We start from the raw sequence: 15,109 nt of genomic DNA on the forward strand, positions 1-15,109 counted from the left end.
TGCACGCGCGCGCCCCCTAAAGGGCTAAAAAGCTAAAAAAAAAAAAAACATCAAAACTATCATAAATCAAGACAAGAAGCTTAAATCTGAGTGCAGGTTATTTTTAGCTTAGTCATAACTCGGGCTGCGCGATTTTGACAAAAAACCTTATTTCGAATTTTTGATTTGAATTTTTAAATTATTTTTTACATTTGAATGCATATGCGTTTTAATTTATTTTTTTCTAAAACCTGTTTTCCACATCAATTTTTTAAAATTCTGTTTTTTTCGAAATTAATTAATTTTTTCAGAAAATATTAGTTTTGAACTCCTGTGAGGTAACAAAACTATAAATTAACAAAAATGTATGTCAGAAATAATATTGTAATTTAAAAAAATTATTAAGATACATTTAAAAGGTAGACATAAGTTGTACTGACATGGATTATTATGAATGCTTTTATTTTTTATTAAAGATGCAACAGAGCAGACTTGTCACTCAATTTACCCTCAGGGATCAATGGTTTACTGAATCTGATCAGGTTTATTGATTAAGTTTTGATCTCCTTAATTTAAATTATCCTGATGACATAATTCCAGACTGTAATGATTAAACAAAAAATAAATGTGCAAGACATATCACGTGTAACAAGTGTTTTTTCACCATTGGGGGCTATAATATTTTACAGTATCAGAAGTTATCATTAACCTACGATGTTTCAGACTCTACAATTCCTAGTATCGGTGTTCTCGTCCACAACACAACTTTATCCACAGATCTTCTGTAGCTCTGATAAGATGTTTAAATGCTCTGAGCAGGTGAAGCTGATTAAAGCTGACTCATGCTTTCACAGAGTACAGCAGCGCTACATGAGAAACGAACAGAGTTTCACAAAAACGTTAAAGATAAGAGGGCACTGGTGGCTCTGATTTAGGAGTCAGGGATGATTTGCATAATTTTTGGCCAGGTGAGACGATGTTTAGGTGGTGTTTGAAGCGGCCACCGGCCAAGATGAGAGTAGGAAAGACATTTCCACATTTAAAAAAAAAAAGTCCTTTTCCTCACTGTGACGGAGTTTAAACCCGATTCTGTCCATTTCAGCGTTCAACAGTAGATTCCGTTTTCATTGTTCGATTCCGTGATTCCGTTAACGTAGATTTTATAGGGCCCTAGTGCAGTTGTTAGCGCACTCAGATTCGCTGCAGCAAGAAAAAAAAAAGAGAGACTCGCTGTAGCGCATACAAGCATGTGTCCTGTAAAATTCTCTGACTGGCCAGCAGCCCAGGAAGGCGGTTCTCGCAATTCTGATTGGTTAACATACTGTATATACCACTCAAATGACGGAGACGGAATAAAAAACCTCCAGCATATGAGGTTACGTTACAGCAGTAATGAAAACCTTAGCACCGATGCGATTAAGGTTAATCGTTCAGACTTAGTCATAACCCTGACAGTCCTATACTGCCGATTTTACAGTGAGGTGATCCCACGAGATGACTGTGGAAAACACTGACAGCAAATCAAGCACCTGTAAAATTAGTCTTTGGACTTAAAGTTGCATGATCAAATATCCTTTTGGCCATTTTTCAACTTTAATTTTGTACACTGCTATGCATTTATAAGAAAATCTTAAATTAGAATTTACTCATTTCTTGGAGGTGTTCAACAAATCTAAGCAGAAGAACTGACAGTTTTGAAGCAGTTTTGAAGGAACAGAACAGAAAAATTAAACAAGTTCATCAAAGTATAAGTGTGAAAATAAGCTTTAAAGGTGATGTAAAACACTTTGATCAATGGATGATGTCTGCACAAGTTCTTCACTTGAAAAGGATCAACTAGATTCCACTGGAAAGAGACCCAAACTTTAATGATTTTAACTTTTTATTTTCAAATTTTTTACTGAATCAATAACACATCGTCATTGATTCTACGGTTTGCGTGTACTTCTCTAGTAAGATTTTCTTCCTCTGAATGGCTTTAATGTCATCCACGATAAGGCCAGTCACTTTCCTACTCACTCGAATCATGCAGAGAGCTTCCATGGCATCTCATATGTAAATAGTGCAGCTACAAAAACTTGAAATAACAGATTCATACACCACAGTATGAGCTCCAACACACATCCAACGAAATAATTGAAGTTGTTGAAATTTTTAAGAAATGACTATGACACTAACTTCAAGCTTTTAGTTTAGTTTTGAATGAAGCCGGAACTTTCAAAAATGTTAACTATGACAGCAGAAAGAAACTTAAATTCCAAACACACATCAAATCAGCTATTCAAAAAGCTGGTGGAACTTGTTTCACAATATTTCAACACTTCCATAAAAATATGATATAGGTCTACTTCTTATGAAAAAATGATTTCTCATGAATTAACTTCCCAATTTCTACTGAAAATCACATGACTGGAATGTCCCAGCCTTTAATGCTGTCAACTATATAAGAAGTGTTTGACAACCAAACCAAAAGTTGCATCAACCTCTACTACAGCAGTAACACCTGGTGACACAGAGACAGGTGAGTAACAACAGCACAGACGAATATTAACTAACGAAAAGCAGAAAGCCATCAGCATAAGAAAACGTTGGAGGGAGAAATGCAAGACAAAATGAGAGGAACCAGTGAAAGTGAAGTTGTGCATCACATCAAACATTGTGAAAGCGAGAGTTTGTGGAAACAAAGCTGATGTGAAGATCTGCATCAACCTGTGTGGGTTCCTGTGGATCTCAAAGAGTCTCTGTTTTGTTTCTGATGGTTTCCAGTTAAGATGAAGCTGCTACTGGTTTGTGCAGCTGTGCTGGTCGTGGCCAGCTGTGTCTCATTCTCCCTGGAAGACCTGGAGTTTCATGCATGGAAGCTGAAGTTTGGTGAGACAATCACTGGACTGTGTTCACATAGACACATTGATTTAACTGAATATCTATGTTTAATGATCTTTATCATAAATGTGCAACAAGTTTTCCTCTCTTTTGAAGTGAGCAAACATTTTTTTTCTCAAATACATTATTTGCCATATTTTTGGTCTATCATTTTATAACTGTTGAAAACATGTTTTTATATTAGCTATATCTTAAAATCTTACTTTATTAATCTAATGGCTTTCTTATGCAGACTGTACAAAAAATGAGAATTGTTTTCTATGTGTGTTGCCCCATACTTTTGCACTGCAGTATGTTGTAATGCTATGACAATTTCTTAACTGGAAAGTGGAAAGATGTTTGTCAGTTTGTATTGTGATAATCTGCGTGATAAATACAATAAAACACAATTCAAGGAGGTGTGGCTTTAAATCATGCCAAGCTAGAGCAGAGGATTGTTCTGGGTCTTAAAACATTTTCTTTAATTTGCTGTGCCTGATGATGTTTGGGGTTTTTTCTCGGTTGCAGAAAGATCCTACCGCTCTCTTGTGGAAGAAGCCAAACGCAAAGAAATATGGCTGACCAACCGTAAACTGGTTTTGGTGCATAACATCCTGGCAGATCAGGGTATCAAGTCCTACCGCCTCGGCATGACTTACTTTGCAGATATGGTATGAGGAACACAAACATGTTTCACCTTAATCCTTACTTGATAAAACATTCTTTGAAGGTTGATGGCTAAGTTTAAGTTCCTTACTAAAAAAGCCCTTTTCTTCTCAGATCTTCCATGAAGTCCTTTGTGTTTTTATATTACCAGGAAAATAAGGAGTATCAACAGCTGATATCACGGGGCTGCCTGCGGTCCTTTAACACCTCTCAGCCTCGCCGTGTCTCGACTGTCCTGCATAAGACTGACTTACCAGACACTGTTGACTGGAGAGATAATGGATACGTCACTCCAGTCAAAGACCAGCAGCAGTGTCGCTCCTGCTGGGCTTTTAGTGCAGTACGTTCATGTGTGTTGATGGAGAATGTTGTTTTTATCCCTCATATGTGGTTTAATCTCCATCTCTCTGTCAGACTGGTTCTCTGGAGGGGCAGAACTTCAGGGCAACTGGGAACCTGGTGTCTCTGAGTGAGCAGCAGCTGGTTGACTGCTCTGGTGATTACGGCAACATAGGCTGTGATGGAGGTTTGATGGACCAGGCCTTTGACTACATCGAAGCAAATGGAGGGATTGACACAGAGGACTCCTATCCTTATGAAGCAGAGGTAAGATGAAAAAAAAGTACTAAAACTATTTTAATTTTATAATGTTAACTTTATTTTTAAAATTAAAACAACACAATCTAAATCAGCAAATATTTCTATTCTCTATTCTACCAATTACTAGATGACACCCAGGTTAAAAAAAACAGATGTTCAAATCAAAGCAGACACTTTAAGGCAGAAATAGGCAACTGGTGGCCTGGGGGGCCACATATGGCCCTCGGTCTAGTTTTGTGCAGCCTCTGAAATAAATGCACAAAATTACAGAAAAACACACACACACCTAAAAAATACATAATGGCAAAAGAAAAAACTACACAAAATACAAAAAAAATACACAAATAGAACAAGAAAAAAAAAATCACACAGAAGTCCACTGGAAAAAAAAACACACTGAAAAATTGCAAAATGACATTAAAATGTACAAATATATACAAAAATGACAGAAAAATCCACAAAAATACTGAGAGTTTGTTCTTCCTTGTGTTAATGATCAGGTCATTATTCTAAATGTTAATAATGTGGCCTTCAGATCAGACAATCTTATATCTTTGTGATTAAAGCTGCACATCTCTGCTTTAAGGTCAGTGTCAGTGTACAATGCTGCCATCTAGTGCAAAATGCATGTAGCAACTCAAACCAACTCAACCAGGGGAAAATTTACCCACAAAAACCTGTGGAGCACAACATTTCATATTTAATTATTGCCTGTTTTAGGATTCAGAAGATTTTACATTTTAATGCATTAAGTGACTGGAAAAAAAAACTATATACCACCTACCCTTAACTGTTGTTTTAAAAACAATACAATGTTGGTATTTTAAAAACATTGTAACTGTCCCACATTTTCAACCTAAAAAAAAATAACTTTGGCTTTTAAAGTTCATTCATATGTATAGGTGAGGTAAATTGGTGAAGAAGAATGAGCTGTTTATCTCTTCTAGGATGGAAAATGCAGATACAACCCTGCCAACATTGGAGCTACGTGCACAGGCCATGTTGACGTCACACAGTTTGATGAAGACGCACTGAAGGAGGCCGTTGCCACCATCGGACCAGTTTCTGTGGCCATTGATGCCAGTCATGCTTCCTTCCAGCTTTATACATCAGGTGAAGTCTCTTAGCAACTGGTAGGCAAATATGTGATGTTCTTATCTAGTATTTTAATGATTTGGAATCGTTTGTGTTCTCAGGTGTGTACAATGAGCCAGACTGCAGCAGCACAGAACTGGATCATGGTGTGCTGGCTGTAGGTTACGGGACAGAAAATGGACAGGACTACTGGCTGATTAAAAACAGGTAACATCTCAGATGTGTTGAGCCTTTTATTAAAAAAAAAAAAAAACTCTTCTAACAATTAAATAGAACTTATCATTGAATGTCAAATAACAGCATTTACAGGATAAGTACAAATCACATGTGCCCGTCACCATCTGAGAGGGTCATTTTAGGGTCATTGGTCACTCACACATTATATTTGGACTGTGGGAGGAAATTGGAGAACCAGGTCCTGGGTTTAGTGATCACGCTGCGTGTTTGGGCCCGTTTTAAATTCTGCCAATTGAGAGCTTTAAATTTGGTCTGTTTTTGTCCAAAAAATTCATTAAATTTGTTGTCAAATGGTCTGAACTTTGGAAAACTTTTGCGCATTGCATTGTGGGATGTGGAGTCTTTTTCTCTGAATCTAAGTACCCACTTTGTCCGACTACAACATTTTGCTTAGAAAACAACTATAGAGAAATAATGATGGAATAACCGAGTGATAAATAAGTGAAAAAAAAAAGTATTTAGTGCAGTGATTACTAAGTTTTTTGGATCGTGACCCCGTTTTGACAAATAATTTCTGGCGACCCCAAAGACATTTTTTTCTAGAAATAGTTTTTGATCATATTTGAGCTCATATACTGTGTATATATATATATATATATATATATATATATATATATATATACACTGCATTTTAGAACTAAATTAGATTAAGATTGTGTGTTGTTTTAATTAAAGAAAATAATCTATTTCATTTTTCAGAAATGTCAGGCAACCCCACATGGGGTCCCGACACCAAGGTTGAAAAACATTTATTAGCGGCTCCTGAATAGATTTATTTCTATAGTTTTTATCATTTCCGGTTATCTCACGCCTGGGGAGGGAACAAGACTGACACTTCATTTGTTAAATTTCCACTCACTCTCTCTCAAGTACCCCCTGTAGTGCCATCGCGTACCTCCATTTGAGAAACACTGCTGTAGACGGATGCATAGGAGTTTTAATCCTTTTATTTTTACTGTGATTTCTTGTGTTTCTTCACCAGAGAAGGAGAACAGTGATTTGTGTTCTAGTTTGTTCCCGGTATATTTATCCTCCCTCTGCAAAACGTTCAGTGTCGGCCGGATATGGATCCCCTAAATAAAAGTGTCGGGAAGTCACTTTAGCAGAGTTTCCTGGCTAAACCAAAGATTTGACTGGAGACGCCCACATTTCAAAAATATAACTTATTTTTGTAACTGACGCTATATAAATCAAGTTAAATGGAATTTACAACTTGGATCGTAAAAGTTGCAGCGGTGGCCGTTAACGCCATTGTGGTTTGTTGTTTCTGTAGCTGGGGCCTGGGATGGGGAGACGAGGGATACATCATGATGTCCAGGAACAAGAACAACCAGTGTGGGATTGCTACGGCAGCCAGTTACCCACTGGTCTGAGCAGGTGAAGCTCCAGTGTGCAAAGCTAATATCTAAAGACATGATTTACTACTTATTGTTTCCCACAGCTTCTGGATTGTCTCCAGCCAACAGGAAGCAAGTGACCCATGAATACAATGATTTTCTTTAACTTTTTTTAAATGCACTGAGCTGTGGAAAAAAGTAAATTGTATTTGTGTACTTTTCCTTCCTGTCTGTTGTCACAACAATGCTCATTTAATAATATCACATGACGTAAAAAAAAAAAAAAAGGATTGTGAGTAAATCATGCTTCCATGAACTTGACTGTTCTGGTGTTTTTTTTCATAACGTTTTATCAAATATAATGTTATACTGACACTATTGGTAAACACGTCCACGTCACACACATTCTCTGATATCTCCAACTCAAGTAGAAGTATTGTTACTTGATTGAAATTGTACTCAATTCTAAGTAAGTCATACATAAAATACTTGAGTACAAGTAAAAAGTAGCTCAATTAAAAAGTACTCAAAGTAAAAGTTACTAGTTACCCCCCACCTCACGGTTCCTTTCCATACAGTAAACATCTCATGTATGAACTTAAAAAGGGAAGAGATGAGATCTTGCACAATTAGAACTTAATTTATTTTCCACATAAGGGTCTGTATAAGAAAAAAAGGTTTGTCAAAATGTAAAATTATTCTTTAAATAAAATAACACCAACAAATTAAATTCAAAACAACAATAAATTCTCAAGCTCTAAGTACATTTATGAACTCTAAAACTGATAAAATAACCTCAATTCAATGCTGTTTGGCTATGATGTGACCATCTTTAGAAGCAGTTGCAGGTTATCACGGGCACATCTGTACAGAAGGCAGTTTCCGCAGCTCACTCTGATCCGCTCAAGGTGAAGCAAATGACAAAAATTTGCCTGTTGCGAGACAAGTTTCTTTTTGCTTTTGTTCACAAATGATACAAGTTGCTTTTGAAAAAGAAATAAGGAACATCACTGAAAAATAAGTGGTCATATATCAGAGGTAATTTTAGTGACGAAAAATACATGTGAACGAAAATCATATGAAAACATATAGATATTTTTTTGTTAAATAATAAAAACGAAACAATAATTTTGTCATGTGGGATGAAATTTTATCAGAACTCGTGTGGTCATGTGTTCTTACGCATTGATCACATCAAATCTGTGTGTATTTACAAACTTCAATAACATCCCAGAGAAGTACAGAAAAAAGAAAGTGGTAGGCTTATTAAAAAAAAAACTAGAAGGCCAAAGCTCGCCACTGTGCGCCAATGACACGTGACACCTAAGGGGGTCGAGGGGCATGCCCCCCCCCCAGAAAATTTTGCTAAAATGATGCTATATGGTGGTTTTTGGTGCATTATATTAGTGTAATTGTGGATTTTCTTCTGTCGATTTTCTTTTTTTTTTTTTTCTTCTGTCGATTTTCTAACACTTTTCTTAACATGATGTATTTTCTCACCTAGTTTTTGTTTGCGTGATGCATTTACAAGTTGAAATCTGGTATCTATGATAATGACGACAAAGAATTCAGCTAAAAATTCAGCGAAAAACCAATCCTGAACAAACCTAACACAGTGCTTTAACAACTTTATGCTGTTTATCCTTCTATTACAAACTGGCTGATTTTGACTTCATCCACACTGATGCTGCTGCTGCAGTGGGCGCTCTCTTTCTTTCTCTGACAACATTTCTCCGCGTCATTGTTATGATGATGCAGTGTTTATTATGACAAAATGAGTGATGAGAATTATTCTGTGCCAGCAAGCACGATTTAATGTTAGTTTCATTGTTCCACCTGGTCTAACGTGACGGAGCTAATTTTTGTGGCAGCATGAAGCTTATAAAACCAGGAAAAATCCACAATTTAGCCTCATCATTGTTTAAGCCGCAGGGTTTAAAGCGTGAGAAAAAGGTAGTGGCTTGTTGTCTGGAAATTCCGTTAAGCTTTAGCCAACTGAATGAAACAAAAGGTCCTATAACTAAACAAAACACTCAAATGTCTGACAGGCTGTCAAACTCTGCCAACTATCTGAAGGATGTAAGCACTGTGTGCTGATTAGAGCGAGGTTAGGATGACCCACCCATCTGAATCTTTTCTGGTATGAAGAGACATCATCTTCAGTCCTCATATAACCAGCCTCCACTGAAGATCAGCCAATCCAATATGGACCCGTTTCCTTCCCAGACCAGCGTGCAGTCCGGCTGTTAATTGAGAGACACACCCACATTATGGAACACAACAAAACAACTCCCCCATGGCTCAGCAAAAAATCCCTCTGTGCCCCTCTGACCAATAAGGATGTCATGTGGTTCATTTGTTGTCATTCAACATAAATGATGCATGTTTACTGAGAAATCTCAGCACCAAAAGAAGATATCAAAGATGTAAAGTGAACAGGAGTGTTCATCTTACTTAATAAAAATTATTTGTAGTGTTAGAGCTAAATAAAAGCCCTGGCACCTGAGCGATGGTGACTGGAGAGAGTGTGAGCATCCTGCGGATCAGTTCATGAACCCGTTCACATTGTGGGTTAACTGAACATACTGTACTTCTGCCTCATGAACGTTACTGTGAGCGTGTTCATTCTGGCATTTGTGAACGACAACTCTCTAACCGTTCACCTTCATTCAAGAGAGTGCCACATCCATAGAAACCTTCACACAAAAACCCAGGCTTAAACATGCCGTAAATGGGCAAAGTGTGTTTTATTTTCTGTGATGGATGAGAGGTAGTAACTACAGGGGTGGCCATCTCCTTCTGCCCTGGACTTGCCGGCAGGACACCATCTCTAGCAGTAAACAGGTTTCTGATGGCCTCGACAACACGGCAGCTCACCTCCAACAAAAAGCATGGTGCATGACCTGTTCCGTTTATTAGATCAGATCAAAATATAGAAATAGATAGATTTATATGAATGTTCTATATCTCTGCAAATCAAGACCACCAATGTCAACACTAATGACAATTCCATATGTTTCTGCTGGTAAGTGTTAATTAAATTCAACTTTATTTGTATAGCGCAATGTACAACAAAGTCATCTCAATGCGCTTATCAAAATGTAAAATTAATAATAAAGAAAAAAACCCAACAAGATCCACTTGAACAAGCATTTAGCCATCTAACAAAATCAAATCGGAAAACACCATTAAAGAAATATAAAAAATTATTTAATATAGCCTCCATACTCTCCCAACAAGATATATCTCATGACACAGCAGCACATCCGTTTGTGTTGGAAACACAGAAATACGGTGAAAATGACAACAACTCAGAACAGCCACAGTGAGGCGCTTCCTCAAAGTCAATCCTACCATTCACTGTAAAAAATACCAACAATGTTCTGACCTTACCTTTGCTGAAGGTCTGGTAGCTCAGGTGTTGGTCTCCCATCATTTAAAAGTTGTCGTTTTTTTCTCAAAAAAAAGTTTCTTTATCATCTCTAGTGCTGTCATTCTTCCTGTAATGTTATCCCACCCACTAGCTAGAGAACGTAGCAGCAGCCATGCTTTATCAATTCACTAATGCACTGTGAAGGTACGTATAGCATTTAGCATAGCGCGGTTACGTCCAAAGGTAGAGAGCTGCCTTTTTACGTAAATGGTTTTCATCTTGGGGAACTGACTGCGCATGTGCAAACACATAAAAACACACTATGGAAACAGAGGCAGAGCAGCAATGTGCTTTTGGGAGGGGGTGTGGCCTCCTCCTGCCTTACAGCGGAGTGAGACTGTGCAGCGTCTCTGCTGTACCAGGAAATAGCTATGTTTAGTCATTTGGGCTATGAAACGCACAAAATGCTGACACTTTCAAACTTATAGGTACTGTAGGCTATGGAAAAATAATTAATTTATAATTATATTACAATTAAAACAAATAATCAAAATATCAATTCACCCTTGGGTAGGCACTGCCTACCTTGCCTACCCTGACTGCATGTCACTGCCTGTATGTCATCCAAAAGCTGTTTTAATAAACTCCTGGCAATTTACCAATTGTTGCCATCCATTTAGTTCACAGTAGCTGTCGCTTTCACAACTATCGTACATTCTCAAAAACAGGAGGAATAACTTGCTGATTCAATGGTCGTCAATGGGGAGTTATTTTAACGGACACAGGACTGTAATCCTTAAAGTGCAATTCATTTTCCATGGAATTTTTTTTTTCAAATCTATAGAAACATCAAATTCCATTTCAGTAAGGACTAAAAAGGAAAGCAAAAAAATAATGGAAAAATATGGCACGCAGGTTCTACAAACAAATTACAAGTCCATTTTAAACTGTAGCATACTGTTAAAGTCCAGATGATTGTTATCATGCGGAAATGCCGTATTAATTGTGGAGACCAAATCTTAGGCAGTGCTGCTCATAAAACTCTGATAACTCGGCTATAACGTCATTTCTAGCTCCAACTTCCGAATTTTAGGTTCCTCGAACGCAGTATGCAGCCTGCTGTCTCCATCTGATGATGCGTACGGTAGGTAACGCTGTGGTGGCTGGATTTGCTAGATTAGTATTTTCCCCTCTACATATACATATATACTGTATATACAGTGGTGTGAAAAAGGTGTTTGCCCCCTTCCTGATCTCTTACTTTTTTGCATGTTTTCCACACTTCATCAAACAAATTTAAAGATTAGTCAAAGATAAAACAAGTAAACACAAAATGCAGTTTTTAAATGAAGGGTTTTATGAATGAGGAAGAAAAAAAATCCAAAGCTACATGGCCCTGTGTGAAAGATTAACACTTTTGTAATTATTTTTGCTTTTCATGTGATTTATTTATTTCTTTAGAAAATAATTTCATTATAAATGAAAGTGAAAAATGATCTGCATACAATAACACTGATAGTGACTGACATGCACAAATATGCCATAAAATAGCAGCCCATGAAGAATAGCTCTGAGTCAGTTACTATTGTAGCTTTTATCAATGTGTAAATGCTATTTAACTGGTATTTGTAAGGCACCTGTTTATGCTTTAATTTGGAAATTTTTGTCTATCTATATCTTATTTTAATTCCTAGATATAGGTATTTTAAACTTCTATTATAGTTCTGTTTGCATTGCTATTTTTAAGGTTTTGTGTAATATTTACAGGTGGTGTAGAGCTACTGTAAATAAACCTGTACTTTCCCTTCATCTGTCATCTTCTTTGTGTAATAGCGATCATACTACTTGGAAATTTCTCTCTGAAAAAACAAAGGATGTTCAATGTTTAGGTTTGAATGAGGCTTGTTAATTATAAGTGCAGAAATAGAAACTTAAATTCCAAACATATCAAATCTGTGTTGAACAAAACACTATTGTGACAGGAATGTCCCAGTCTTTACTTCAGTAAATTATATGAGAAGACTTTTCGTCAACCAAATCAACAGGTGCGTCAATCATGAACAACAGCAGTGACACAGAGACAGGTGAGTGACAACAGCACAGACGAATATTAACTAGTGAAAAGTAGAGAGTCATCAGCATAAGTGTGCTTTCACACATAGTCCGGTGTACTCGGTGCAATTCAGGTGGTGAATCTGCAACATTTTTGCATTTTAATTTACACTGGTCTGCTTTTACACATTCTATTTGCCAAGCGCACCAAACTTTCAATCTCCAATACCGTGACGATGTGGCGCTGCCCTGTCACTACTGACAGTCATGCCGTCACGTCCTATATTTGGTTTCTCTTCCTGTTTTCCAAAGAAATTCTAAAACAATCCTGCAGAAAAGTCATTAATGATGATTCAAAATAACCCTCTACCACCTGTCCGTGGCTCAGGTGGTAGAGGGTCGTCTTCTGATCGAGAGGTTGGGGGTTCGATCCCAGTACCTGACTATGTGTCGAAGTGTCCTTGGGCAAGACACTGAACCCTAAGTTGCTCCCAGTGGTCGACTGGCGCCTTGCATGACAGTCCTGTCCCACTGGTGTGTAAATATGTATATGTAAAGCGCTTTGAGACTGCTTCAGTGTGGTGATAAAGCGCTATATAAATCAAGTCCATTTACCATTTTACCCATAATCACACGATGCCGCAACATAAACACAGAGATGACTCCGCTCTGTCTCCACCTGTCAGTGCTCAGAGACGCCATATCACCGATAACTTATCTGTAAGGATGTGTAACATGTGAAGATAAGAGAATGTATACGCAAATAAAACAGAGCAGTCAAATGTGCAGCCATCGCTGATCATGCGAACAGTTTGAGGAAACAGAGTTGAGTGAAACAAATGAATGATGTGGGAGAAATATGGAAGGGAGTGAGAAAACAAGACATTTTTGATTTTTTTTTTTGTGTACTGACAAAGGCGACTGAAAATGGATGGATGGACGGATGGATGTGTGTGTGTTGCTGCTGAAACACTGGGTTGTGAATGTGTGCTTGTGTCATGATGGGAGGCACGCAGCGGCACAGCTGCTGCACTGTCAGTAATGGAGTTACTCCGTTTCAAGTGCGCTTCAATGTAAAGTCCTATGTTTGGTCCTGGTTGCTTTCTCACATGGTTAAAGACCGCACCATGCTTTGCTTGAGCCGAACCGAGACCTACATTTTTCAAAGAACCAGAGTTCGCTTGTTTACTCTGCACCAGAGTTTCAGTGACCTTTCACAGATCGTAAAAAGACTGAAGTATCCGAGGAAGCGAAGCATGGTGCGGAGCAAAGAGGTATGTGTGAAAGCACCCAAAGAAAATGGGTGGAGGGAGAAAAGAAAGACTAAATGAGAGGAAACTGTGAGTTAAGTTGTGCATCACATCAAACATTCTGAAAGTGGAAGTTTGTGAAACAAAGCTGATGTAAAGATCTGCATCTACCTGTGTGGTTTCCTGTAGATCTGAGTCTCAGAAAGAGTATTTGTATTCATTATTATTCTTATTATTATTATATATTTCTGCACCTTATCTTTCATTTGCACATTTTCTTTGTGTAGTCTTGCTTCTTTTTTCTTCGTGTGTGTACAATTATTAGTGTTTTTTTTTTTTTTAATTATTATTACTATTTATTTATTTTTTTACTCTTTGTCGTTGTAATTACCACTCAGGGTTTAATAAACTATTTTCTGATTCTGCTGGTTTCTAGTTAAGATGAAGCTGCTGCTGGTTTGTGCAGCTGTTCTGGTCTTGGCCAGCAATCCCTCAAGTTCCAATGAAGACGCAGAGTTTGATGAATGGAACCTGAAGTTTGGTGAGACACTGAATGGACTGCATTTACTTTCTAAGGGGCACATAGCTAATATTGTAGAGTCCTCACAGAACAGAGAGACATTAATGGAACAGAATATGCTATGTTGAATTTATGGACTAAAATACTGTGTGCTCACAGCGAAATTGTTTTCTCCTTCCTAAACCACCAAACCCCACCTACCCCTTCCCCCAAACCCCACCACCACCACCCTGCCTACATGCTATGTTCTTGAGTTTTTTGTTGTGACTGTTCTGCTTTTGATGTAAATGTTTGTACAGCACTTTGTGAATATTACTTGTGAAAAGCGCTTTATAAATAAAATGTACTTACTATACAGTATATATCAAATGCTAGCTGAAGTAGGGCATGACCCAATGTAGCTTTTGATTTACTTACAACTGCTTAACCACATAACTCACTTTTAAAAAATTTACCTGTATGTCATCCAAGTTATGCTGTTGTCATCATCCAATAGGGTTTACTCAAAAACACATGTTGCAGGTTAAAATTGCTGCTTAAAAGTTTGTTTTCCACTCCACCATAACCACATGGGTTGTTGTCAAATGGTCATGTAACTTGAACTTTAGAAAAGTTTTGCACATTGCGTTGTGGGCTTTGGAGTACTTTACAAGAACACAAAGACTGTGCTGAGGCAGAAACATTACTTTATGATGTTTTTACTTCATTCTTTCCGTGATTTCTTGTGTTTCTTTGCCAGACAAGGAAGACAATGACTCACCTCATGCTGGCAGAATACCAGACTTAAACACAAGTGAAATATCATCAAACTTTATATTGAACAAATTTTAACAAAGTTTTGTAGACTTACTAAGCTGTTTTGCAGAGATTTGTATCTCAGTTTGTTAATGTTGCAAATAGCTATAACTTTAAAAGGGTTTTATTTGGCCTTACTATACTAAATATTGAGATAATTTAAAAAAAGAAAAAAAGAAAAGTCTAAAGGGAATAAAAACAAACAAAAAAACATCAAAACTATCACAAATCAAGACAAGAAGCTCAAATCTGAGTGCAGGTTATTTTTAGCTCAGTCATAACCCTGACAGTCCTGTATTGCCGGTCTTACAGTCAGATGATCTCACGTAATAACTGTGGAAAA

General features: G+C 37.4%; 1 protein-coding gene across 3 annotated transcripts in view; it reads left to right on the plus strand.

Annotated features, from left to right (window-relative positions):
• LOC114456008 (cathepsin L1-like) overlaps positions 1 to 6,972 on the plus strand; it is a 39,006-nt gene extending 32,034 nt beyond the window's left edge. For 2 of the 3 annotated variants that reach the window (XM_028437457.1, XM_028437458.1), the window contains 5 exons: positions 3,922 to 4,113; positions 5,055 to 5,220; positions 5,304 to 5,409; positions 6,713 to 6,816; positions 6,881 to 6,972. In XM_028437457.1, the coding sequence (XP_028293258.1) occupies positions 3,922 to 4,113; positions 5,055 to 5,220; positions 5,304 to 5,409; positions 6,713 to 6,812 (564 nt within the window). In that variant the 3' untranslated portion in view covers positions 6,813 to 6,816; positions 6,881 to 6,972. Of the gene's footprint in view, positions 1 to 2,745; positions 2,851 to 3,369; positions 3,513 to 3,658; positions 3,848 to 3,921; positions 4,114 to 5,054; positions 5,221 to 5,303; positions 5,410 to 6,712; positions 6,817 to 6,880 lie in introns of those variants that run through there. The other variant, XM_028437461.1, reaches the window with a different exon arrangement.
• The last annotated feature ends 8,137 nt before the right edge of the window (positions 6,973 to 15,109 follow it).

This window comes from Gouania willdenowi, chromosome 22 (assembly GCF_900634775.1).
Source record: "Gouania willdenowi chromosome 22, fGouWil2.1, whole genome shotgun sequence".
NCBI classification, from domain to species: domain Eukaryota; kingdom Metazoa; phylum Chordata; class Actinopteri; order Blenniiformes; family Gobiesocidae; genus Gouania; species Gouania willdenowi.